The 27,221-nt window shown below is 52.0% G+C and overlaps 1 protein-coding gene across 2 annotated transcripts in view; it reads left to right on the top strand.

Annotated features, from left to right (window-relative positions):
• PBX4 (PBX homeobox 4) overlaps window positions 1-26,201 on the top strand; it is a 42,804-nt gene extending 16,603 nt beyond the window's left edge. For both annotated transcript variants that reach the window (XM_043587183.1, XM_043587184.1), the window contains exons 2-8: window positions 1,358-1,431; window positions 18,759-19,006; window positions 19,285-19,475; window positions 19,744-19,879; window positions 22,764-22,905; window positions 23,117-23,223; window positions 25,543-26,201. In XM_043587183.1, the coding sequence (XP_043443118.1) occupies window positions 1,358-1,431; window positions 18,759-19,006; window positions 19,285-19,475; window positions 19,744-19,879; window positions 22,764-22,905; window positions 23,117-23,223; window positions 25,543-25,635 (991 nt within the window). In that variant the 3' untranslated portion in view covers window positions 25,636-26,201. The remainder of the gene's footprint in view (window positions 1-1,357; window positions 1,432-18,758; window positions 19,007-19,284; window positions 19,476-19,743; window positions 19,880-22,763; window positions 22,906-23,116; window positions 23,224-25,542) is intronic.
• The last annotated feature ends 1,020 nt before the right edge of the window (window positions 26,202-27,221 follow it).

Genomic DNA, 27,221 nt, shown 5'->3' with positions numbered 1-27,221 from the left:
TTCTCACTTAGCCTTTGCACTGGCTGGTTCCTCAATCTAAATTATTACTCTCCTCAGCCTCTCGTTTCCTGCCTGACTTCTTGTCATTCTGATCTCAGCATTGAGGTCACATCAGAGACATTCAAACTCCAGTAAGCCTTCTACCCATCACTCTAGTCTGTTGCCACAATGCACCTGCCGTGGCTCGTGGTTGTCTCGTTTGTGTGTGCGTTTGGTGTCTCTCACTCCCTCCCTCAACTGCCACGCGGGTAGGAACCTCATCTGTCTGTGTCTCTGACACTGGAATGGTGTATGGCACATAGAGGCTGCTCAGTAAACACCTACTAAGTTAACATCTCAGGACGTTGGGGTAGGATGGCTGGCATTTCTGCTTATGCATCAAAGTGCCAGGACAGGGCAATAGTGTGAACACAGCTTTGAAATCACTGGATCTTGAAAGTTCGTAGGTTGTTGTTGTTGTTGGTTTTTTTTTTTTTTTTTTATGTTTATTTTGAGAGAGAGCACAGCAGGGGAGAGGGGCAGAGAGATAGGGAGAGACAGAGAATCCCAAGCAGGCTCTGTGCACCACACTGAGCCTGACATGGGGCTCGATCCCATAACAGTGAGATCATGACCTGAGCCGAAATCAAGAGTCGGATGCTTAACCTACCGAGCCACCCACGTGCCCCAAAAGTTCGTAGTCCTTGACAAGTTATTGGCATTATTTAAATTTGCATTGTTTAAAATTTTTCATGGAGGGGCACCTAGTGGCTCAGGCAGTTGAGTGTCCGACTTCGGCTCAGGTCACAATCTTGAGTTTGAGTTCAAGCCCCACGTCAGGCTCACTGCTGCCAGCACAGAGCCTGCTTCAGGTCCTCTGTCCCCTCTGTCTCTGTCCCTTCCTCACTTGTGCTCTCTCTCTCAAAAATAAATAAACATTAAAAAAAAAAACAACACATGGGGCGCCTGGGTGGCTCAGTCGGTTAAGCGTCCGACTTCGGCTCAGGTCATGATCTCGCGGTCCGTGAGTTCGAGCCCCGCGTCAGGCTCTGTGCTGACAGCTCAGAGCCTGCCTGTTTCGGATTCTGTGTCTCCCTCTCTCTCTGCCCCTCCCCCGTTCATGCTCTGTCTCTCTCTGTCTCAAAAATAAATAAACGTTAAAAAAAAAACAAAACACATGTAAAGGAAATGTTTTGAATATTTGTGTATTGCTCCATTTGAATTTTACAAAATGGAAGTCATAGGAAATGCTTTTGTATTGTCACTTCGTAAGAGCAATTTTCAACAGAGCTGGCAGGGTCAATATGAAAGATCTTTACTTCCCTGAACAGGATGACTCTTCTCTGTCTCACACTCTCTTCTGTTGTTTCCCTTTCAGAAAGCATGCCCTGAATTGCCATCGGATGAAGCCTGCTCTCTTCAGTGTGCTCTGTGAGATCAAGGAAAAGACAGGTAGGCCATTGAGAAGACTTTGTGTGTGTGTGTGTGTGTGTGTGTGTGTGTGTGTGTGTGTGGATCCAGGACCATGACAATCATGCACCCTCTGATCTGGTCCTGACGCGGCCTGACGCATGTCGTGGGCCGTCTTGCCTGTCACGTCTCTCTCTGGCAGTAGAGGGTCCAGATGCGTCCTTTCTGTCTCGTCAGTGCCCTGCTTTCTGATGTATCCGTGTATCGCATGGATTAATTTTGCAGTTTGTAACTGGAGAAATACTGTTGCCAATGAGTAACAAGCAGCTGCATTGTTCTTAAGGAAGACCTAAGAGGCACTGTGGCATTCCATTGTTTTGGAAAAGGAAAGGATGAGGGGCACCTGGGTGACTCAGTCTGTTAAACACCCAACTCTTGATTTCAGCCCAGGCCACGATCTCACGGTTTGTGGGTTTGAGCCCTTCGTCGGGCTCTGTGCTGACAGTGCAGAGCCTGCTTGGGATCCTCCGTTTCCCGTTCTTTCTGCCCCTCCCCTACTCACTCTCTCAAAATAAAAAAAGTTTTTTAAAGAAAAGATGATAGATTTAGAAAAGTAGAATACTAATGAGATTATTTGTTTTTGTTTTTTAATGTTTATTATTTTTTGAGAGAGAGACAGAGACAGAGAGCAAGCAGGGGAGGGACAGAGAGAGAGGGAGACACAGAGTTGGACGCAGGCTCCAGGCTCTGAGCTGTCAGCCCAGAGCCCAACGCGGGGCTTGAACTCACAGACTGTGAGACCGTGACCTGAGCTGAAGCCAGCTGCCCAACTGCCTGAGCCACCCAGGCGCCCCTGATTTTAGTTGTCTTAAGTATTCAAAGTAATCCCCATGGAAGTCTTCTGCCACTGCCAATCCTTTTGTTAAAAAAAAAAAAAAGAAACATTTTATTTTGAATTAATTTTAGATTTGCGGAAAAGTTGAAAAATGGCAAGAGAGTTCTCCTATACCCTTCTCCCAGCCTCCTCGAACGTCAACACCTTGAGGACCGTAGCACAGTGATCAAAACGAGGACATTAACCTTGGTACAGTGTTCTTGCACTGACCAACAGACTGTATTCGGATTTCCCCAGTCTTTGCCCTGATGCCTTTTCTCTGGTCCACCCTCCCACATTGCATTTAGTCATCCTGTCTCCTTAGTCTCCTTTGATCTGTGATGGTTCCTCAGTCTTTATCATCTACAACCTTCACACTCTGGTTGAGAACTGCTCAGTCATTTGGTGGGACTGACATTGGTGGGGAACCCTATTAGTTCCAAGAAATACTTCATGGGGCACCTGGGTGGTTCAATCGGTTAGGCATCCGACTTCAGCTCAGGTCATGATCTCGCGGTTCATGAGTTCAAGCCCTGCGTCAGGCTCTGTGCTGACAGCTCAGAGCCTGGAACCTGCCTCGGATTCTATGTCTCCCTCTCTCTCTGCCCCTCCCCTGCTCATGCTCTGTCTCTGTCTCTCTCTCTCTAATATAATTAAACATTAAAAAAAATTAGGGGCACCTGGGTGGCTTAGTTGGTTAAGCGTCCAACTTCAGCTGAGGTCATGATCTCACGGTTCGTGAGTTCGAGCCTCGCATCAGGCTTTGTGCTGACAGCTCAGAGCCTGGACCTTGCTTCAGATTCTGTGTGTCCCTCTCACTCTGTCCCACCCTACTGTGCTCTATCTCTCTGTCTCTCAAAAATGAATAAACGTTAAAAAAAAAATTTGAATAGGGATACCTGGGTGGCTCAGTCGGTTAAGCGTCTGACTTCCTTCATGAGCTCACAGTTCGTGGGTTTGAGCCCTGTGTCAGGCTCTGTGCTGACAGCTCGGAGCCTGGAGCCTGCTTCGGGTTCTGTGTTTCCCTCTCTCTCTGCCCCTTAGGGGCCCATACTCTGTCTGTCTCTCCTTCAAAAATAAATGGACATTAAAATTTTTTTAATTAAACAAAACAAAACAAAGAAATATTTCATGATGGATCTTCATGGTATTGCTACCAACCCAGGTAACAGTCAACGGTTTCTCTGTTGTCTTTACCACCACTTTCCTTTTTCATAAAAGCCAGCCTGTGCTATGTTTCATCCCTGATTCCTTTACCTTTGAGTGCACTTTGTAACCCAGAAGCTGTAATTCTGCTTGGCTTACAAAGCCCTTGTACTTTGAGTGGCCTCCATTTGTTCTCATAGGTTGCTTGTGTGTGTTTAACTTTTTATTTTGAAATAATCACAGATTTACAGAAATGTTCCAAGAACAGTGCAAATATATTTTCTTCCTGCACTGTTGTGGAATAAGTGGCTGCCATGATGCCCTGTGACCCCTGCACACTTACCTGAGTGTGTTTCCAATGAATAAGACATTCTCCTGTTTCCTCCCGGGACATCCCTTAGAGTCAGGGAATGACATTGCTAACGCCACTAGCATAGAATCCTCAGACCTTATTTAAGCTTTTCAGTTGTCCCAATAATGTCCTTTATTGGGCCAGGATCTCATGTTACATAGCAGGTCAGGATCTCATGTTACATAGCATGTCACTTTGGTCTTTTTCCATTTGTAACAAGCCTGTTATTCCTTGGCTTTCATGACCTTGACCGTCTAGAAGATCACAGGCAGACCCCTCCATTTGGGTTGATCTGATGTTTCCTCACAATTAGATTTCTGCTCCCGGTATCCTGAGTACTTTTACTTATTGTTTTTTAGGTCTTATTTTTGAGACAGCACAAGTGGGGGAGGGGGAGAAAGAGGGGGACAGAGGATCCCAAGCAGGCTCTGCGCTGACAGCAGCAAGCCCAGCGTGGGGCTTCAACTCATGAACTGTGAGATCATGACCTGAGCCGAAGTCGGAGACTTAACCGACCGAGCCACCCAGGCGCCCCGGTACTTTTACATATTCAATCAGTTGTTCCTTGCCCCCCATGTATACCCAATCCTCCTCCCAAACATGGACCCCTTTTCACCCCTCAGTCCCCACCATAAAAACAATTTTTAAAAGTAATGCCATCAACCGTGATGTCAGCAAGCTTTAGTTCTTGATGATGTTTATTCTGTCTGTGGGGTGCTGGAACTGAACAGGAAACCAGTTCTTGGGAGGTGTGCAGTCCGGGCACATCTTTTTTGCTCCATCTGATTCTGTACGTGTGGACATGAGGGCAGCTGTCCGTCACCTTCAAACTCTGCAGTTTCAAGAGAGAAAGAAAGGACTGATACCTACTGCCACCAGGACAAGCTGAGGTGTCCGTTTTAAACCATGCTATCACCTGTCCCATCCTTCCAATCTGCAGAGGTCATGCTTGGGGCTTTTGACTTACCCTAGGCTGAGTCCCAAGGAGGCCATGGGGCTCAGAGCGTAAGCCACACACATCAGATCTGGGCATTCTTCAGAAAATCAGGCTTCCTTTCCACCAACTGGCTCAAACATTGGGGTGCGTAATGCATTTGGGGACATGGTTGCACGTGAATGGGGCAGCCCTGCTCAACCTGGGAAAGTGCAAGCTATCTGCAGTTGCCACCAGCCGGGCTCCACATGGTCTGGCTGAATTGTCAAGTTCAGTGTGGCCAAATCTCTCTTCTCATGATTAGGAAGTGCAGCCATGGGATCACTGTGCGTCCAACGTGTGAGTGGCAGGAAAGTAAACAAGATCTCAGTTCTGCTTCAGCTTCTCCCAACCTTGTGACAGGAACGACCCAGTATTAGCCCAAAGAAAACTGTTCAGTGTCCTGATGCCGCACACTGGCACCAGTGGGTCACCACGTTACTGGTGATCCTGAGAGCCAGGCCTTCTGGGACTCCTCCTGCAGGGACAGAGCATGACTGTTTCTTGGTTTAACCCACATTCCTCACATTCCCCTCTGGCTGAAGTCTGCAAGAGGCCTTTAGGGTAAAGACAAAAACTGTGCAGAGCATTTGTTTATTTACTTATTTTTTATTAATATATTTTTAATGTTTGTTTATTCTTGAGAGAGAGGGAGAAAGAGCATGAGCGGGAGAGGGTCAGAGAGAGAGGGAGACACAGAATCTGAAGCAGGCTCCAGGCCCTGAGCTGCCAGCACAGAGCCTGACACAGGGCTCGAACTCACGACCTGTGAGATCATGACCTGAGCGGAACTCAGACGCTTGACTGACTGAGCCACCCAGGCGCCACTTGTGCAGAGCGTTTAAAGCCCAGTAGGCATTGATGGAGTATGGGTTGCAGTCAGTCAGCTCTGAGCTTCCTGGCATTATCTCCTGAACCTTCTAGCAGCTCAGAGCAGACGCTGACTCTCCTCTTGTTTTATGGATGATCAGAGTGAACCTCTGGAGAGAACAGGTCGCACCCCAGTAACCCACAGCCGGGCTGTGTGCCACCCTTCCACACCCTGTCCTGGCTCAGAAAGGGAACCCGTCCTGTGCCTCACAGCCTGCACCCACCAGTTCCAAGTGCCGTCTGTGCGTCGCTGGTCTCACTGCGTCCATGATGGCTCTGGGGCTTTGCCATCTGTCTCCTCCAGTGAGCGCGGGGCCTAGGATGCGCTGCGTTCTAGGACTGTCCTTAGGTTTTTGTTGAATGGAGAACTGTTCCTGGTGACTGATACCTATGAATTGAAATCCTTTTCATCCTGTTCATTTTATGAGGTTCGGGAGGATTGAGTGCCTGGGGCCTGACTTCGTATCATCCTGAAGAGAAAGCCATCCTCTGTGTAAACCCTGTGTTGGCAGACATTCCTGGAAGCACTGCCTCACTTCCTCGCTGCCTCCCACTGTCTCCTCTGGCCTGTGGGAGGGACGCTGGCACATCTTCCAGGTCAGGGGTGTCTGGGTGTCCCTCCCTGCAGAGGCCTCTGAACACCAGCAACACCCTAGGAGTGTGCCCTCCTTCCCGAATCCTTCCCTCGAGACAGCCGTTGTTCTTGGTGTTGAGAGGAGCTGTCCTAAGAGAACAAAATAAACCGTATTTAGAGAATTTTGAATTCAGCTGAGAGGACCAAATACTAGCCCAGTCCCTTTCCTGAAACCCTTGGGGCTAGATGGTTTACAGGATTCAGAGTTGTTTGGATTTTAGGCACCGTTGTGTTGATGACTTCTGGGGCAGAGCCTGCATTCCAAAGGTGACATTTAGCACCAGACAGGAACATTCTTACACCCTGGTTGGGTCAGGCTTTGCCTCCAAGTGAACTCGAGTGCCAACTTCTATAAAAGCATTTGGACCTTGGATGGCGGATGGGCGGGCAACTTAGACCCCGTGTGCATAGGAAGTGCCCTGAAAAGCCACGTGGAATGCTGGGCGGTTCACTCAGAGAGGCCTGTTTTATCTTCTCAGTGCTGTCACTGTGCCCTGTGCTGGTCTCAAGCGCATGTCTATGCCTTGGTCAGTTCTTACTGTCTGCTGAGGAATGAGAAGTCCCAGAGACCCGCTCGGCCAGACTTGCTTTGGGCCAAGGAACCCTCTCTGTGCTGCGAGAGCACACACAGCTGCCTTTCAGAGCAGTAAATGGAAATAACACATAACATAAGGGAACTCGCTGTTATTTCCTGACCACTGTTCATTGGCCTGGCTAGGAGCTGCCAGGCTCAAGTAACCCAGCAGGTTTTATTTTGTTTATTGTTTGTTTTTTTTTTAATGTTTATTTATTTTTGAGAGAGAGCAAGTGGGGCAGGGGCAGAGAGATGGGGACAGAGGATCCAAAGCAGGCTCTGCATTGACAGCAGCAAGCCCAACGCAGGGCTCGAACTCACAAATGAACTCGCGAACCGTGAGATCGTGACCTGAGCCGAAGTTGGATACTCAACCGACTGAGCCGCCCAGGCGCCCCCAACCCAGGAGGTTTTTTTTACCTTTGTTCCCCTTCCTCATCACCTAGTCAGGTCTGTTGCAATTGTGCAAATTCATGATCTGTAGGTCCAGCCTTATGGTTGGGTTTATCCCAACAATAATTATTCTTTAGGCCATTATCAATTACGCTCTAGTGTGACTTCATCTGGAACTCCAATCCCTTTTCTGATTGGCTGTACCCGAGGCTGAGTCTCATGTACGTTTCCTTACAGCTGTGCTAAGAGTGGATCTCCTAGAGCTGGGGAGTTACTTGGAGTGTCCTTTTCTTGTCCCCCAGTTTCAGGGTGACTTGTGAATCAAGCCTCTGATTTCTTTTTTGAATTTTTAAAGCGTATTTATTTATTTTGAGAGACAGAGATAGTGCAAGCAGGGGAAGGGCAGAGGGAGAGGGAGAGAGAGAATCCCAAGCAGGCTCTGCACGGTCAGCACAGAGCTGGATGTGGGGCTCGAACTCGTGAACCGTGAGATCAAGACCTGAGCCGAAACCAAGAGTCAGATGCTTCACCCACTGAGCCACCCAGGCGCCCCACCTCTGATATTTTTTTTAAAGGAAGCTCTATGCCCAACATGGGGCTTAAACTCACAACTGCATGTTCTACCAACTGAGCCAGCCAGGCGCCCCTGGCCTCTGATTGTAATCAGCCTGTCTCTCGGGTGCTGCTATAGACCGGAGCTGTGGTCCTTCCCATGCACCAGCCTCTTACAGCAGGGAGCTATATACGTTTGAATTAATTCAAATTAAATAAATTTAAAGAAGGCATTCCTCAGCCATACTGGCCACATTTCAAGTGCTCAGTAGCCACATGTGGCTGGTGGCTCTCATTAGACAGCATAAGTCTAAAATAGTGGAAAGTTCTATTGGACAGATAGGTGACTAGTATATACAAATATATAAATATACACATCAAGGGTCGTGGAAAAAAAAAAAAAACAGTGTCCATGATGATGACAACGTGGACGAACCTTGGAAACTTTATGCTCAGTGAGAGAAGCCAGACACAAAGACCATATATTGTATGATTCCATGTATATGAAATATCCAGAATAGGCAGAAAGAGATTAACAGCTGCCAGGAGCTAAGGGGCAGGGGAGCAGGGAATGACCGCTAATGAGGGCAGAGTTTCTTTTTGAAGTGATGAAGATGTTAGGTAGTGGTGATGGCTGCACAACCTTATGAATGTACTGAAAAGCACTAAGTTATCCACTTATTTTATTTTTTTAAGTAGGCTTTATGCCCAGTGGAGAATCCAATGCGGGGCTTGAACTCACAACTCTGAGATCAAGACCTGAACTGAGATCAAGAGTCAGATGCTTAACTGACGGAACCCCCTGGGCGTCCCAGACTTGTTCACTTTATTTATTTATTTTTGTTAAAGTTTATTTATTTATTTCGAGAGACAGAGACAGAGACAGAGAGAGAGTGATCAGGGGAGGGGCTGAGAGAAAGGAGATAAAGAATCCCAAGCAGGATCTGCACTGTCAACGCAAATGCGGGGCTCGAACTCACGAACCGTGAGGTCGTGACCTGAGCTGAAACCAAGAGTCAGATGCTTAACCGACCGAGCCACCCAGGCGCCCCAAATTGCTCACTTTAATTGGGTGGGTGCAGGGGCGCCTGGGTGGCTCAGTCGGTTGGGCGACCGACTTCGGCTCAGGTCATGATCTCACAGGTCCCGCGCTGGGCTCTGTGCTGACAGTGTAGCTAGCGCCTGGAGCCTGCTTCAGCTTCTGTGTCTCCCTCCCCTCTCTGCCCCTCCCTTGCTCATGCGCTCACTCTCTCTCTCTCTCTCTCAAAATAAATAAATATTAAAAAATTTTTTTTTTATGGGTGGATCGTATGTCACATGAATTCCATCTCTGTAAAGCTGTTATAAAAACAGCTTGGGGTAGGGGCGCCTGGGTGGCGCAGTCGGTTAAGCGTCCGACTTCAGCCAGGTCACGATCTCGCGGTCCGTGAGTTCGAGCCCCGCGTCAGGCTCTGGGCTGATGGCTCAGAGCCTGGAGCCTGTTTCCGATTCTGTGTCTCCCTCTCTCTCTGCCCCTCCCCCGTTCATGCTCTGTCTCTCTCTGTCCCAAAAATAAATAAACGTTGAAAAAAAAAAAAATTAAAAAAAAAAAAAAAAAAAAAAAAAAACAGCTTGGGGCACCTGTTTGGCTCAGTCAGTGGAATATGTAACTCTTGATCTCGGGGTTGTAGGTTTGAGCCCCACAGTGGGTGTGGAAATTATTTAAAAATAATAAAAATCTTTAAAAAACAAACAACCAGCTCAGGAACTAAAGCGTTTTGATTGCTGGTGCACCTACAATAAAGAATGAGCCAGGAGCTTTAAAACCTTACGAAAAGACACAGATTCTTGTGAAACAGCACTTACTTACAGAATCTTTTACCCTGTTCAGGTGTTTTCTTAGGGCGTGGCCATTGACTAAAATGATCTTGTGGTTTTGTTTCTGGTTTGTTTCCTGTTCCCGACTTGGAACGCCAGCCCCTAAAACACAGGCGTGCCCGCAGTGCAGCCCAGTCCTGTCAGGGTCTTGGCTCAGAGGAGCTATCAGTAGACGTGGTGATGGCATGAGAACAGCCAATCTTTTTTGACAGAAAATACTCCTTTATAAATACTTAGAACTTGCGTAACATCAGTTCCTGGGATAATTCCCTTTAGGGTAATTAGGGCATTGGCTGGTCTGAAAACCTGATTCCAGTCTGGAAAATTGGATAGGACTTGGTTGATGTGCGGGCTGGTCACCTCCCTATACAGGACTCGGCAAAATAAAGGTCACAGCTTGGGTGACGGTAGCCCAGCTTTGGAATTTTCTAGGCCTTTCCCAATGGCTCACATTGTTCAGTTAGGGTTGGAGCATTTCTTTGGATGGGAAATGAGATCATTGGGGTGCCTTGGTAGCTCAGTCGGTTGAGCATCCGACTCTTGATTTTGGCTCAGATCATGATCTCCTAGTTTGTGACATCGAGCCTCGCGTAGGGTTCTGTGCTCACAGTACTGAGATGGCTTGGGATTCTTTCTCCCTCTCTCTCTGCCCCTCCCCCCCTCGTGTTCCTTCTCTCTTTCTTGCTCTTTCTCAAAATAAATAAACTTAAAAAAATAATAAAATGATAAAAAGATGAAATTGTTTAATGTAGACAGAAATCATCAGTAAGTGTTTTTTTAGCTGTTGCTGTTAAATGTTCTGAAAGCCTTGTCGTTATAGGAGAGCACGGACCAATTTTCTACACCTTTTACCTGGCCGCGTTATATATTACAGCATTTTGCTGTCTTTTCCTTTTGCCTGTTGCCACATGCAATGAAGACAAACCTAAATAAGCTGCATATCATTTTTACTTCATATAGTAGTTTATTACAGAACTGCAGAGTTTTAATAAATGCATAAATATAGTGAAATGAAAATTAATTTGCATATTTGGTTGAGATTTAAGCACTTAGGTTGCGACGTATTTTAAAAAAATTTTTAACGTTTATTTGTTTTTGAGACAGAGAGAGACAGAGCATGAGCAGGGGAGGGGCAGAGAGAGAGGGAGACACAGAATCGGAAGCAGGCTCCAGGCTCTGAGCTGTCAGCACAGAGCCCGACGCGGGGCTCAAACTCACGGACCGTGAGATCATGACCAGAGCCAAAGTCAGATGCCCAACCGACTGAGCCACCCAGGTGCCCTGGTTGTGATGTATGTTAATTAAAGATTCATTAGAAATGGTGGGAATTTGCATAACGTACTTCCTCAATTTGGTAACTATCTAGTGTGCGTGGCAGTCATGATTTCAGATGAGTGTTTGTTAAAGGGATATTCTCCATAAGGTCCTATAAGACTGAGAAAGTTCAGGGACTTACAACAAGGATTTATCTCGAGTGCTGCTTAAATGAGCCGCCCTAGGATACATTGCCTGACAAGTAAATGCAGGCAGTTCTCAACACCAACAGGCTGTGTTTGAAAGTGTCCTCACTTAGAGGGAAGAAATCAGGGCCATTATCCCCAGGACATAAGAATATAAAAGGGCCCTTGGTAGAGTAGTGTGAGGGGCAAACTGTGCCAGATGGTTAGAATGCCATTGGTCAATGAAGAACCAACCTGGAGTTTGGTTTGGGGTGGGATGGAGGATGAAAAGGGCATTGTTGGTGAGTCCCTGGGCCACTGCAGGGACACAGGGACATCCTTCAGCCTTTGAATTGGTCACATCTCCCATCCTTACCTTGCCTATCTGTCCCTCCCAGACTCCTGGTCTCATCCTCTCCACCGGCACCTGAGGACAGAGCCGAGGAGAGGCCTCCTTGCCTGTGTCTGACTTGAAGGAGTGCTTCTAAGGGGTCCCCAGTAAGTCCAAGTGTGCTTTGTGGTCTGACGAGATGCTTGTTAGCAGCTTAAGGAGGGTTCTTTCTATTCATGGTTTGCTAAGGTTGCTTTTTTTTAAAGATTTTATTTTGGGGATGCCTGGGTGACTCAATTGGTTGAATGTCTGACTCTTGATTTCAGCTCAGGTCATGATCCCAGGGTCATGGGATTGAGCCCCATGTCGGGCTCTGCACTGGGCATGGAGCCTGCTTGGGGTTCTCTCTCCCTCTCTCCCTCTCCCTCTCCCTCCCTCTCTCTCTCTCTGTCTCTCTCTCTCCCTCTCTCCTTCTCCTCTACCTCTCTCTCTCTCTCTCTCTCTTCTTCTGCTCCTCTACCCCACTCTCTCTCTCTCTCTCTCTCTCTCTCTCTCTCTCTCAAAAAAAAAAAAAAGAAATAATAATAATAATAATAATAATAATAAAGGGTTTATTTTTAAGCAATCTCTCCACCCAATGTGGGGTGAGATCAAGAGTCACATGCTCCGCCAGCTGAGCCAAAACGAGGCCACCCCAGTTTGCCAAGGGTTTTTATCATTAGTAAGTATTGTTTTAGTTGATTTTTTTTTCTTTTTGTATCTTTTGAGTTATTTTCCTCCTTTAGGTTGCTGTGATGATTTACATTGGTAGATTTTCATTTACACGGATTATTTACACGGACACAGTTTGAAAGCACCCAGAGGCAGAGGTAAAGCTTCTTGGCTCTGATTCGTATATTTATGCATGTACATGGACATGGATGCTGCTGGCTTCAGGTTGCTGGTCATTTAGTCAGACATCTGGCTGTCTGTACATGAATGAGGCTGGGTCGTGACTTCTTATGAGCTCCTGTCTTGAGGTCTCCATACAGTGAGTGTGGCTTCTCCTGGGTCTCTTCTCTGAAGCAGTTCGTTGAAGGGAAGGGGGTCTGTCTTCCTGGAGAGCCTGGTAGCCATAAAATGGCCTGGTAGCCTGGGGGGAGAGATTTCTTCGCATAAGTTCCTATTTCTGGAACGTGATTCTGTGAAGCCAGGCATGTTCCAAGGAGCAGATAGGACAGTGATGGCCTTTAGTGAGCTGGGTAGTTTCACACAACCATAATAGAGGCAGACGTACAGCTTCAGGGCTGTGGCCTCTACACCTCGACCGGGTGGGCCTCTACCTGCCTGATGGCACACCTTCCCTTCCTTGCTGGGAAGGGGTCTGAGAGGGCAGGCAGAGCTTGGTGTTCCTGGCCAGGCTGGAGCTGAGTGGGTGAGGGGAGCAAGCAGCAACGGAGAAGGTCAGGAGCTTCTCAGGGCCGGATTCGGAAGGGTGTGGGGGGCTCGGGTTCTCTAAGAAGAGTCAGGCCACCTCCTGCTCTCGCCCGCTCGCCTTCCTTCAGTGTGTGGGTGTGTTCTCAAGATTCTGGGGCTCAAGACCGTAACCCTGACGTCCCAACACCAGGCTTGGGCTTTCTTTCATCAAAAGGCTCCTCAGAAAGCCGTTCGGTTGCCGCCTCTCTCTCGGCTTTGGTGCATCTTTCAGTTGCACGTTGTCAGCTTCAGCCGGCAGGCGGTGGAGACCCCACTGTGTGGGAGTGGGGGGCAGGCTTCTGAGGGTCTAGGGCCCTTCCCATTGAGGGCAGCAGGGAGGAAGCCCGCATCCTGGCAGGCTCCAGGCCAGGCCTGTCCTGTGTCACCCCATCCCATCGGGTGCTTAGGGAGAGCTGTGGCCATTTACTCATTTATACGTTTACAGGGTGACACAGTCACAGCCATGCGGTCAGGCCAGTTAGGGGCATCGGCGGCCTCTGGGGCTCAGCTCATGGGTTAGACTGCCTCCCACGGGGGTATGGGTCACCGGAGACGGCTCTGCCCAGACTCCCACCCTGGCCCGGGAGGAAGCTGCAACACGGTTTTGCTGCCAAGCCAGAGCACTCCTGAATGGGCAAAGGGCTGGGCAAGCAGTATGGGGGCATCACGGGGAAGGAAGCTTCCCCTCTGAGCCTTCCGTCTCCCCCAGCAGCCATATGTTTGTTCCATTAAGGAGAGAAAAATAAAAACAACTTGGGATCACGTTCCTGTCTTAGTCTGCTTGGGGTGGCTTAAACAACAGGCATTTATTTTCTCACAATTCTGGAGTCTGGAAGTCCAAGGTCAGGGGGCCAGGTGATTTGGTTCCTAGTGAGGGCCACTTCCAGGCCTACAGACAGCCGCCTTCTTGCCTGTTCCTCAGACTGAGGTTGGGGGAATGGGAGGGCTCTCTTCCTCTTCTCAGAAGGCCACAGGCCTAGGATGAGAGCATTCTCATTACACTCTTACAACCTCATTCAATTTTTTTTTTTTTTAAGTTTTATTTATTTATTTATTTATTTATTTATTTATTTATTTATTTATGTTGAGAGTGAGAGTGAGAAAGAGAGAGAGCGCAGGCAGAGAGACAGAGAGATAGAATCCCAAGCAGGCTCTGCAGTGCGGGCCTCACGAACCCTGAGATCATGACTTGAGTTGGATGCTTCGCCGACTGAGCCACCCAGACACCCCCCAACCTCGTTCAATCTTAATTACCTCCTCACAGGTCTTGCCTCCAAATACAGTCACACTGGAGTTCATTGTTTGATTCACTAGGGTTTTTATCACCTTCAGGAAGTTGGGAACAGAGGGAAATCTGGCAATTGGCTGGGGGGGGGGGGGCAGGTGTTGAGGGGCTTTATTTTAGGTCCTACCTCCTTTTCTAAGTTCCTCTGAGAGACAGTGTCCCTGAGCTAAGCTCCTGGTCCCCAAGGCCTCCCAGGCACCAGTGGAGGGCCCTTGAGGGAGCTGAGAAGTAGTCTGAGATGCTCTGGAACAGGCTACGGGAATGATCTTGCTGTAATTGACGGTAATGAGTAACTAATGACCCTAATTAGGCCCGTTGCGGTGCCCTGGGAGGACAGACGCTTGGTGCTGAGGGAGAGACAGAGCTGCACTGGAGGGGCAGCTGACGAAGGGCACAGGGCACTTTGCAAGCAGGTAAAGTGACAGCCAGACACATGTACTCTGCACAGCCATGTCCGCAGCTATAATTGGCGGTGGTGACCAAAGCGCGGGGTAACTTTTTTTTTTTTTTTGGTTTTGCTTTTACTCATTTGCAAAAATGATCGGCCTTAAAGAAATAAAGCTTGTAGTGTGTGATCGCTTACCAAAACAGCACCTCAAGGCGTATGCATGGTTAATACCACAAGGCCTGAGGTGTGACAGGCATGTTGTCTCCTTATTCATGGACATCTAGGTGCTTTCAGTTTTTCAAAAGTACAATATTCACCATTTGTACTTTTGTAGGTAGAGTATACACCGGTAGGTGTCAGTGTTCCTGTAGGACACGTTCTCAGAATAGTAATTTGGAGATCAAAGGATATGTCCTTTTTTTTAAATTTTTTATTTTTTTAATGTTTATTTATTTTTGACAGAGAGAGAGAGAGCATGAACAGGGGAGGGGCAGAGAGAGAGAGAGAGAGAGAGAGAGAGAGAGAAAGAAAGACACAGAATCCAAAGCAGGCTCCAGGCTCTGAGCTGTCAGCACAGAGCCCGACGCGCGGCTCAAACCCACAAACCATGAGATCATGACCTGAGCCAAAGTCAGATGCTTAACCGACTGAGCCACCCAGGCGCCCCATCTATAGGTATGTATTGATGCAGTCGTATTTGGAGCTGAGTTTTGAAATGCTGGTTCACATTGAAAAAGCACATTGAAAAGCGCCTGGGTGGCTCAGTCGGTTAAGCATCTGACTTCGGCTCAGGTCATGATCTCACGGTTTGTGGGTTTGAGCCCCGCATCGGGCTCTGTGCTGACAGCTCAGAGCTTGGAGCCTGCTTCATGTTCTGTGTCTCCCTCTCTCTCTGCCCCTCCACCCCCTTCAAAAAAATAAACAAACATTAAAAATACATACCTATAGATGGATGTGAGAAAAGGCTTGGGTATTCTCTGTAATTTGATAATTTTCATTTGAGAACAGCAAGCACCATGTTTTTGGTGTATTTTTAAAAATCTTCAGCACCTGGTGTGGTACCCAGCTTGTGATGGGCTCTTAGATGCTTGCTGTTGGGTAGATAAAAGAACATGAGAAAGATTGCCACACTCCCTGGATCAGCCCAGAGTCACACATACACGTGTGTGCACACGCACACATTTACCCTCACGTGCGCCCACACCTCTGCGTGCACACACACGCCTTCACTAAACCTCATGCTCCAACCCTGTCCGCTCTTTTCCCTAATTCAGTTGAAGTCATAAAGGAAGAGGTGGAGATAGCCTCTCCACCATGGATGCCAGGACATGCTGGGGGTCCCCTGGGGAAGGATCGGGCCTTGTGTGTTCCTCTTGGCCCACTCCCGATCCCCTACCTGGGCCACGGGCACTCAGGGAGGAGCTGCGAAATAAACACGAGACAGGAGCAGTGTCCGTCGTGCTGACAAAGGGTGGTGTGCAGGGCCCAGGAGAGGAAAAGTTCACAAAGGCGAGTCTGGAGAGACGTCAGGCAAGTCCATGAGTGCCTGGTGTCAGATTCCAGATTTTACCTGTGGATGCCAGGGAGTTGTTGAGGTCTTCGAACCAAAGACTGGCACGACGAACACCGTGTTTGAAGGTGGTCAGCTTGCAGGTGTGCACGATGGATGCGACAGAGAGAGGGATTTTCTCGGCAGATCGTGGAGGGCAGGGGAGGGGTCAGCACAGCAGGGCCCAGGAATGGCATTAAGGGAGGGGATGGATGGTGAGTTGACTGAGGAGGTGGAGTCCATAGGATTTGAAAAGGGACTGAGCAGGAGGGCCTCCATTATCTACTCTGGGCAAGGAGAGGTGAGGCGGGGAGGGGGGCAGGGCCTGTACAAAGACCAGGCAGTGCAGGTTAACTCTGCAAGAACCAGATGGTGGGTGTGTGCAGCCCTGTGAGCCCTGTCCTGGTTGAGCCCAGGAACTCAAATTCACCTCTGGTGCCTCTTGAACATCAAGTAAGATTATGAGAGAATTGGGTCTCCACTTCTCTAGTGGGGAACCGATGAAGGTGTCACTTTCCCCTCCGTGCTTTCAGAAAGCCCCCCACTGCAACCCAGTGGGACTGAGTAGATGGCAAGCGTCCCCACACATGAGGGACATTCCTACAAGGATATCTTCTGAGCTCTTTATGGTTTCACAAGTAAATTTTAGGCAGAAAAGGTTAATCCTTTATGCAGGGAACAGGAGAGGGACAGTGATATGCAAATAAATATCTATGACAGGGCTTGACTTCTTTCTTATTTGAGGGCTTAAGTCAGTAGTTGATAGTATTAAAAGAGCCAGTTCCCAAGAAAACACTTTAATTTTTTTTTAACACTTATTTATTTTTGAGACAGAAAGAGTGTGAGAGAGGGAGGGGCAGAGAGAGGGAGACACAGAATGTGAAGCAGGCTCCAGGCTCTGAGCTGTCAGCGCAGAGCCTGACACAGGGTTCAAACCCACGAAGTAGGACCCTTAACCAAATGAGCCACCTAGGCGCCCCCACCCCCACTAAGAAAACCCTTTAAACTTTGTTTTTCTGGAAAGTCAGAACTAGATGGACATCATCGCTTTCTTCCCCATTCCCTGCCTCCCTCCCCTCAAGGACGCCCCCCCACCCGACCTCTGCAACGCAACCATCACCCACCTATTTCTCTGTAGCCACGGACACTTGTGCCGTCACTAAAGAAGCAAACAAAACTCAGGTCCTGCAAGCCCCCCCTCCTCGGATCTGAGCCTGGATCTACAGCCCCTGCAGCAGCCTTCTCCCCGCCCCCCCTCCTTCACTTCCTGCCTCCCATGGTCCCTGGAGCTTTCTAGTTGGGTTCTCCCCTGCCATACCCCACAGCTGCTTTTGCAGAGAGCAACAGCGGTCTAATGACTACGCCCACATTTCACCCCCATGACTACTTCTCTTTTTTCCTCGACCTACCTGGTAATTCTTTCCATCTCCTCCTTTTCCTGTCCCTTATGTTGGTTTTCCAGCACTCAGGGGGCGTGGCCTACCTCTCATAAGTACAGGTGCAGGCACAGGTGGATACGAACACCCCACATGCCGATGACACATGAATACCTGTCTCCCACCCAGACTGGCCAGCTCAATCCCAACTCCCAGTAAGCAGCGACTTCACATCTGTGCTTGGCTAGGTCAGGGACCCAGGCTGGGTCAGGCTTTCCACCTGCCACTCTGCATACTGTGCTTGGGAGAATGTGGTGCCATCTATCGTGCTGCCCACATGATTTGGGAGTTGCCCTGGCCTCTTTCTCTCACAGCCACATCCAGTGGTCAGGGATCCTGGGGACTCTCCCTCTGGCTGCCCTGCGGCTGCTCTGTGTCCACCTGGATGGGGACAGCTCTCCCCACTGCCTCCCCTGCCTGTCTGGCCCTGCCCTCCAGCAGGCCACTCTCTCAGCCCAGCTGGAACAGCTTTTTCAAGTTTCGGAGCCAAATGTCTTGTTTCTCTGCTTAAACTAAGTGGAGAGGCACCTGGGTGGCTCAGTCAGTTGAGCGCCCAACTCTTGATTTCGGCTCAGGTCATGATCCCAGGGTCATGGGATCGAGTCCTGCATTGGGCACTGCCCTGAGCGTGCAGTCTGCTTAAGATTGTCTCTCTCTCCCCAGCTTGTGCTCTCTCTCTCTCAAAAAAATTCTCTAAGTGGATTAATTCATCTTTGCTGGTACCCTCTGGATCAAGCTTTTCCTCTCTGACTTTATAGTAGCAGTTCCCCTCCCAACACACAACAACACAGTCCCAGGCACACCAACACAGCCCTGCACTCACGCTAGGCTCCCACTCACATTTGTGTCCATGCGAATGAATCGTCCATGTCCTGGCGTGAGCATCTGGAAATGTGCCCTCCTCTCCCTTCTGCAGGCACGGTTCAGGGCTTCAGCCTTCTCCAGGGCCATGTGCCACCCCAGACCTGCCCTGTCCAGGCCTTCGTGTGGACCCAGCCATGGACTCTGAGCTCTGCCCACATGGCCGCACTGAGCTGTGTCCTGTCTGCACTCCCTGGACTGCCCTCCTGTATGGCACCTGGGCCACTATCAAAGTGCGTGACTCGGTGTGTGTTACCAGATAAAAGGAAGCCTTCCTTTCCCCTCAGGAGTTCTGTGTTCAGACATGGAGTGTTCAGATATGACCCCAGTGCTGATAATCTGTTGTGGTTGTTTTCGCTCCGACGGCAGACGCTGATTTAGTCCCATCTTTCTTATCTAGGGTTAAGCATCCATGGCATTCAAGAAGAATGTCCCCCCAACGCTCAGCTCATGCGTCTGGATAACATGCTGCTGGCCGAGGGCGTATCCAGGCCGGAGAGGCGAGGAAGAGGAGGCCCGGTAGCAGCGGCCAACACAGCAACACCAGGTGGCTGTTCAAATGACAATAGCCTTGAACACTCTGACTACAGGGCCAAGCTGTCCCAGATCCGACAGATTTACCACTCTGAGCTAGAGAAATATGAACAGGTGATCTTTCTGCATGGAAGAGTTTCTATCATGTGAATGCACATTTGTCAGAGCAAAACGTGGAACAGTAACCCCCTTTCTTTTGTGGCACAGACCGGGGAGTACACGCACTTGGTCTCACGGCAAAGGTGGCCAATTTTGCTGGAAACCCTTTGCATTCACTTCTCAGTAGCCAGCCTGTGCGGAGGCCACGGGGGGTGGCAGGTGGCTGGTCCCGCGTGGAGCCCCGAGCCAGCCCGCTGGGTGGTCACAAGCTGGCATGTGCGTCCCCACCCTAGGCCTGCCGCGAGTTCACCACGCACGTCACCAACCTTCTCCGGGAGCAGAGCAGGATGAGGCCCGTCTCGCCCAAGGAGATCGAGCGCATGGTCAGTGTCATCCACGGCAAGTTCAGTGCCATCCAGATGCACCTGAAGCAGAGCACCTGCGAGGCCGTGATGACCCTGCGTTCACGGTTCCTTGATGCCAGGTCAGGCCCTGAGCACTGCCCGCAACCCCAGGGTCAGCTCTTAAGAAGAAGAAACGGCTGCTGGCTTGGGTTTAAGTTCTGGGGGCCTCCGAGCCTGTCCAGGGGCTCCCCCCATGGCTGTGGGCATAGCCCTCACACAGCCTCTTGGGAGGCAATTCAGAAGTGTTGACTGCTGCTGTTATAACCACTAGAAAATCACAGATGGGCGTGAGGGGACATCACTAGAGGCCAGTGTGTACACACTGGCTGAGGCTGTCCATCTTTGCAGGCGTAAGCGGCGGAATTTCAGCAAGCGGGCCACGGAAGTGCTGAATGAGTATTTTTATTCCCATTTGAACAACCCTTATCCCAGTGAAGAAGCCAAAGAAGGGCTGGCCAGGAAGGGCGGCATCACAGTCTCCCAGGTGACGGTCCTCTCCTGCCATGCCTTCCTGAACATAGAAGGGGGAGAAGGTCACGTCCAGTGAGGAGGACACCCAGGGAAGTTCATCAACTGTGTGGAGCACACAGGTGGCGCGTGAGGTCCCTGACACAAGACCAGTGGAGTGTAGAGGGTGGCCCTCTGTGAATTGCAGTCCTTAGCGTCTAATATCATGCTTGTATGGCAGGGATGTCCTGTGTTGCGTGAGAGAGGTGAGGGTGTAAGCGGAGGCGAAGAAAAAGAGCTTGGAGCAAAATTAGGACTGAATTTAGACAGACCAGCTCTCGTGCCAAAGTACCCGTTCAGCTATACTGGGAGAGGTTTGAATGCACGGGTGCTTGATTGTTTCTCCGGTATTCCAGACTGTGTGGCCAGGGTTGTAGGACATCTGGCAACATCTGGCTCCACATGGGGAGTGGTGGTACAGATCAGAGCTGGGATCTGGACGACCTTGGGAGACCCTGGGAGTCTGGACTGCCAGTGTTCTCGGTGGAATTGGGGGCAAGGGAGGTGGCGCTGAGACAGGAGCCCAAGAAACATCTCAGGAGGTTCACAGCGGGAATGGTGAGCACAGGCAGCTGACGGTGCGAGGCCGGGGCAGGCCACACCGCAGGGCAGCACCCGGGCCTGTGGCCCCAGGGTGACTGGCACTAATTCTAGCTCATTGCGCATCATCTTCCGCTCGGAGGCGGCCCCTCCTCCAGCTTTTGAAGGGCAGTTGGATGGCCTGACTTTCCAGCCCAGCCCGGCTGCCTTCAGAACCTGTGCCCTTAGCCAGAAGCCTCTGCCCTGGCCTGGGCCAAGTCTAGCTGCGACTTTATGACAGGCGCACGCAGGAGCCCCACAGGGTTACATAGGCAGCAGGACCTTGCTGACACATCTGACTGCATTCACTGGGGAACTGCTCTGCGTCCTCGGCACCAAGGCCAGAGCTGAGGTCAGGTGCACTTGCGAAGCGCAGTGGCCACCTCGTGCAGTTGTCTGGAGGACACCCAGACTCGTTTCAGAGCCCGGCGCCTACGGAAAGCAGATGGGCCTCGGGTCTAGACTTCGTCTAAGGGGAGGGTCCGTTGGAAACAAAAGCTTGAAAAGCTCTGGCCACCTTCCGGTGACTCCGACTGACCGAGCAGCGGAATTCTGTGCTGGGAGCTGCTCCTCACTGTGGCGGGTCCCCCGTGACCCGGGACGGCCTGAAGTGGCGGACGGTCAGCAGAGGGGGGATTCTGAATTTGGGGTGCAGATGTGCAAGCCGCGAGGTTCTCAGGAGGAGAGAGTAAGGGGAGCACCATTAGCGCAAGTGTCCCAAGTGAGGCCGCAGATGTTCTCAAGATAGAATCAGCTGCAGCTGCAGGCTGAGGAGGCCGGAGGGGGTGAGGGGCCGTGGATGAGCCTCAGATGGGGTGCTGAGGGGAATCTGGGCAGCAGCTATAGCTGGCTTGGCCGACAGGGCCAGAGGGACCGGGTAGGGGTGGCCAGTGGCTCCCAGCTGCACTGTTCAAGAGGATAGCCGAGAGCCTGTGCTGTGCCCACACGTGCTTGAGGTGCCCATGTTGGGGTGCAGACCCTGGCCCGGGACCAGCTCTTTCCCCAGCCACCGGGACCCCTATCTGCCCAGGACAGGGCCAGCCTCCCTGCCTCGCCCACGCACGAAGTTTGCTCTGCCAGTTAAATTCACACGGAAAACTGCTTGCTACCATTCCTCTGCATACTTAGTTCCACAAAGACGTTCCAGCACATTCCATGTAGGTAAGTGGGAAGCAAGTGCTGCTCTGGCCACCCTCACACCCGGGGGCAGAAGGGAAGAGACACTGTTTGAGGGACAGGAGCACACACAGAGCTTTTTCTTTTCATGGTTAACACAGAAGATAACGTAGGGACATAAAAGGAATACATTTTTAGAAAAGAAAAGGTCATCGAAACCCTGCCACCATAACTCAACTGTTTATGACTGTTGGTTAAACCACATATATTTCACGGCAGGGCCCCAGGCCTTACTGTGGGGATATTAAAGTGTTTCTAGTTGCGCTGGCCCTGGGGTCTCACTGATTCTGCCCCCAGGGGAAATTTCCATTGTCACAACCCTTGGGTGGGGTTGGATGGAGGCCAAGGATGCTGGTCAGTGCCCTCCCGCGCCCAGGACGGCCCCGCCGCAGAGAACGACCCCAGAGGAGAAGCCCTGGCCCAGTCCTGGTACAGGTTTGGAGGCCGCTGGGCTCGGCCCGCTTGGCCCTGGGCCAGCTCCTGCACCCGCCGGGCCTGCCTGCTTGTAGGATGGCTGTGACGGCGGCTGTCCCCAGCTGCTCTGAGGACAAGGGCAAGGCGCAAGTAAAAAGGCACTGAGCTCAGCGCTCGACTCCTCCCCACTGCCTTGTCTGTCCGTCCATGTCATCCTTTGATAAATTGTGGATCCAGTGTGTTCTTTCCTTAGACCAAATTCCCAGAGATGTGGTTACTGGGTCTCAGGGGATATGTGTCCCCCTGACTCTCACTTTCCCTAAAGAGGAATCCAGAATTCAGTCTGTTCCTGCCCCTGCAGGGAGTGGATGCTCATCTCTCCACGTGTCCGACGCGCCTGTGTCCTTCCAGCAACTTCCCATCCCTGGCTCTCAGGCCTTCCTCTGCCACAGGGCAGGCCAGCTCCGAGGTGGCCCCCACCCGCTGCGGCCACTGCCCTGGGTCCACGGTTCAGTCAGCACCAGCTTCTCAGTCCCGGCCTCTCACCTGGCCCCAGGGCCCCGTGTTGCCACTCAGAGATGTTCCTCCTGGACAGTGGGAGCACGGGCACCTCAGAGAGTGCCCACCATCTGTTCACATTATCTCATTACTGGTCAGCTTTCCCAGTGACTTCTTTCTCTGTGTGTCCACAGGTCTCTAACTGGTTTGGCAACAAAAGAATTCGGTATAAAAAGAACATGGGGAAGTTTCAAGAAGAAGCTACCATTTATACGACTAAAATGGCAGTCGGGGGCCTGGGGAGCCAGGCTAGCTGCCCATCGACACCCAGCTCCGGTGAGTGAGGCTGCCCAGCCCAGGCACTGTCCTTCATGCATGGCCATGCCCACTGAGCTGCAGGGGAAGGGGCGAGGGGGCCAGGGGAGCCAGATGCTGGGAGCTGTGCCCACCACCCCTTCCTGGCTGAGGGGCTGGTAGACCCCACCTGAGGAGTCTCTGTCAGTTCTGGGGCTGGAACATCTGTCCCAACACCTCCTACCCCTTCCAGGTTCCTCCGGTCCCTTCCCGCTGACCAGTGCCGGGGATGCATTTGTCACCCTGCAGACACTGGCCTCTCTCCGCCCCGCCCCTGCGGGAGGCAGCTTACGGTCTCAGGTGAGTTTTAGGGCACAATTCGAGGATGCCCTTGGGGTCTCCAACTCAGTATTGGGACAGATATGCAGAGCCCAGGTGGGTGGTAGGTCCTTGGAGTGGGTCATCTTGCCAGCCACGTCTCAGCCTCCACAACCCTCCCTCAGAGGTCCCAGCAATGAGTAGGGGCCCACTGGGTACGTGGTTCATCGTCTTGATGGCTGCAGTTGGACAGAGCTGCCTCAGGGGCACGGCCCTGTGGGGCCCACTTTGTAAAAACCTGTGTGCTTCACTCCCAGTCCCAGGACTCGGTTGTTCACAGTAGCTGCTGGGGCTGGTGGGATGGAGCCCTCCCTCCCAGTGGACATCTGTCCCCAAGGGGGTAAGAGGGGACAGGCAGACAAGGCCCTGACCATTGGAACATGAAGGCTCTCTAGGCTCAGACCCTTTGCCATGTCAGTGCCTTGGCCTTGCCATAGCCAGGCTACCCCCTCCCCAGGGCCCAGCTGGGCCAGAGTGAAGATCTGTTTTGGTGACTGGAAAGAAAACGAGCCAGGAATCATGGGCACCTCAGATGTGCCCTCTGGAACCTTCTCAGGATGTTGGGCAGTGTGTTGGACCAGCCAGGACTGGGGGGCCCCATCCGTCTCATGGCCCCTGGTGCCTCCCCTGCATCCTGCTGTCTGTCACAAGGGCCTGGCCCACATACAGGGTCACCCTAAAGAGGATGTGTGGCATCGGGCAGGGCCTTCGCCCACCATTTTCTTCACACAAGTGTACCCTACTGTGCCAGGTGACCCTCCACTTATTTATCCCCAGCCAGCCCCGTGTTGGTGCAGGGAGTGGATGCCCCCTGGAGCCATTTGGCAGGACCTGATGCTAGGTGGTGCATGTCCCATCACCATGGCAACCCCACAGCCCATAATGAGCACCTGGGCTGAACAGGGAGCTCTGGCGCCACCAGGTGGCCGAGCCTCATCTTGCTCTGTGCGTTCCTTGGGGCTCAGTGACTCAAGTATAGTGGGTGTGAGTGTGAGAGTGAATTGGGAGTGAGTGTCTCCCAGAGGGGAGCTGATAGACGAGGTCCGCCCTTACCCCTAGAACCATCCCCAGGAGATCTGGAGCTGCTTAAGTCCTGATGTGGCTTCCCTGTAGGCCTCACACAGCAAGTGGGAATGTCCTCGGTCTGGTGTGGACACCCTTGTGCTGGGCAGGCACAGATGCTCTTCCAAGAGAGCAGGTCAAGGGCTGAGGCCACCCCAGCTGGAAGCCATCACCTCTGCCCTGTGCACTCAAGGAATGTATGGGCTGCCAGTCCCACACCTGGGCACTCACCTGTCACCTCTCAGTCCTGTGGTTGGACCTCTCCCTTCCACCACCCATGGCCTCCTTCCTGGAGCACAGGGCCTATGGGTGTCCTTCCGAGGGCAGAGTGTCCCCCAAGGCCAGGCCTTGTCCCCGCTGCCCTCAGACTGATAGTGGAGCACCCCCATGTCCCAGAATGAGGCAGCACCCTCAGGAAGCCCACAGTCTGTCGATCGCTCACCTGATACTGGCCTGGGGACACGTGCCAGGGAAATAGACCAGGCCAGGTGGGGCAAGGAGCAGGGTCGTGGCCTGGTGGGGTCAGATGAGGAAGAGGGTACAGGCAGGAGGCCTCAGCCTGTAAGGAAAATGCTAGAGAGAGGAAGGTGGAGAGGAGCTTGTGTGGTCTCTGGAGGGACCTAGAATTCAGGGTCACATGGAGGGTGTGACATCACACCTGGGAGCCGGGAGAGGGAATGGCCCTGCTCTCGTGCGCTGCAAACAGGACTCGCCATGGAGCAGGCCACCCGTGAAGAGCCATTTTCGGTGGTGTTTTCTTTACGGTGGGTGGGGGATCCTGTGGACAAACATCCTGAGGCTGTCCCTGTGCCACAGACAAAGCCCCAGGCCTGGTAGCCATGGCTGTCACCCTGCTGGCTGCCGAGCCAGACTAGCGTCCAGCCAGGGTTCCAAGCCCCTTCCCGCTCATTGCGTCTGGCCGTGATGTTTCAGGGACTGTCATCAGCTCCGGGCCTGACAGGGTCTGCGTCCCCCTCAGAAAGTGTAGAAGCCTTGGCTGTGCCACGATGCCATATCGGTCCCTGACCAGAGCCCCGTAGGTGGCCAGTGGAGGCCGCTTCCTGCCGAGGAAGCAGGTCCACATCAGGGGTCAGGTGGCGAGGCCACCTGTAACTCAAGAGGGACCCCTGGGTCTGCCCCCTGTCTCCTGGCTCCTCTCCTCGGTTCTCGGGGCCGTGGGGTGGGACGGGCCGTCGGTATCATGGGCGGCCTTCTGACGCTCAGTCTCTGTCTTCTCAGGCCAGGGGCAGCCGGCTGGGAGGCGCCCCCCCGGTGTTGACCGCTTCCCCCTCCGGAGACCCCGGGAGCATCAACTCAGATGCATCTAATTAAGTTTGGGGGACAAGCAGGACGGCAGACCGCGTGACCCACCACAGTTTGCTGGCACTTGACCTTCTACTGCGCGTGTAGCCCGTTATACCTCAGAAAGCCCAGAACCGTTGGGTTGCTGCTGTCCGTTGCTTGCCGGCTGGGACTCGAAATGGTCTGAGATGCTCTCATTTTCTCGATTCAGTTTGGGGTTTATTTTCACAGTAATTTTATGATAAGACTGTGCATTGTTTCTTCTAGGACTTGTCACAATCCTCCCATTACAACTTTTGACTTCTTTTCACGTTGATGTTGTTCACACAAGGTTTGTTTCCGGCCACGGCGGTAGCTGGGCGGTGTCCGAGCCGTGAGTCTGTCCGCTCGTTTGTCCCTCCGTGTGCCGACTGGCCCGGACGCCGCCTTCCCCACTCGCTTCTGCCGTATCATTTCATTATGCTTTTGTTTAAGTCTGTTGTGAGCTCAGAATTTTACTGGGAATTGGTTTTGTAGTTTTCTCCGTTAATATAAGTTCTTCCATTCTCAGTTGACGTATCACTAAAGACAATAAATTTCCCAAGTGCTTTCCTGCATCTGTGCTCATGAAGTGCTGAGGGCCCGAGGCCTTCCCTGATTCCTGGGAGTCCTTCTTGGTCCCCTCACCCCTCTCCTCCTCTGCCTCCTCGTCCCTCTCCGCCAGTGAGCGTGGGGGTCAAGAGGAGCTCGGCCCAGCCACGGGTTTGTCACCACACCATGTCCACATTCCATCTCTGTTGCTATTGAAGAGCCGGGAAGTGACTCTGTCGTGCGGGCGTACAAGAGGGCCTGCGTAGAAAGCATCACAACCCGCCTGGGCCGGGCCCCTTCTCCGTAGGTGACCACTGCCGGGCAGGGCTCAGCGTATCCCACCAAGATGGCCTGTGATATATCCCAGCGTGCGTGTCCCCACCCTGCACACGCTGTTCTCCACACGGTGCAGCTTGGGGCAGCCACCGCCTCTGTGTCTGACCAGGATTTTCCTCCAGCGAACGAAGCGCCATGGCAGGAGCCCCTCGGCCTCAGTGCTGAACATGTAGTTGGGGCCCACGTCAGTGGCTGTGCGCCCACGATGCCACTCGGCTCGGGGCCTCTGTGGGGCTGCTCTGGGAACCTGCCCCAGCCAGGCGTTTGCACAGTCGCTGGCGTGGCTGCCCTTCCTCTTCCCTCACTGCCTTGCAAGCCTTCAGGGCGGCCGAGGGGCAGCCATCAGGGGCTTCCCGGTGCAGCAGTGGTTTCTCCCTTGCCCTCCCAGCAATACTTCACCACGTCCCTGCCAGCAGGAACTATTTGGGTGCTGGGCAGCCCCAAAACTACAGCTGGCTTGGGGGGGGGGGTGTCTCAGTCGGTCCAGGCAGTTGTGGGACAGGAGGGACATCTGAGGTGAGGCGTGGTTCCCTTGCCAGCCCTTTGGCCTTGGCCGGCTCTGTTCAGGTGCCAGCTGGGGACCCGCCCTGCACTGCGGGCTCCTTGCAATGCTCAGTGTGGGTTTTTTATTGTTTGCAACCGAAGGTGGCAGCTGACTCCCTCCTCCTGCCCTAAGTGCCTGTCCCCAGGTCTAACGAGCCTGCTTCCTG

The sequence above is a fragment of the Prionailurus bengalensis genome, chromosome A2, assembly GCF_016509475.1.
Source record: "Prionailurus bengalensis isolate Pbe53 chromosome A2, Fcat_Pben_1.1_paternal_pri, whole genome shotgun sequence".
NCBI classification, from domain to species: Eukaryota; Metazoa; Chordata; class Mammalia; order Carnivora; family Felidae; genus Prionailurus; species Prionailurus bengalensis.
Note: the sequence above shows the minus strand (reverse complement) of the source record. Positions and strands in the feature narration are given on the sequence as shown.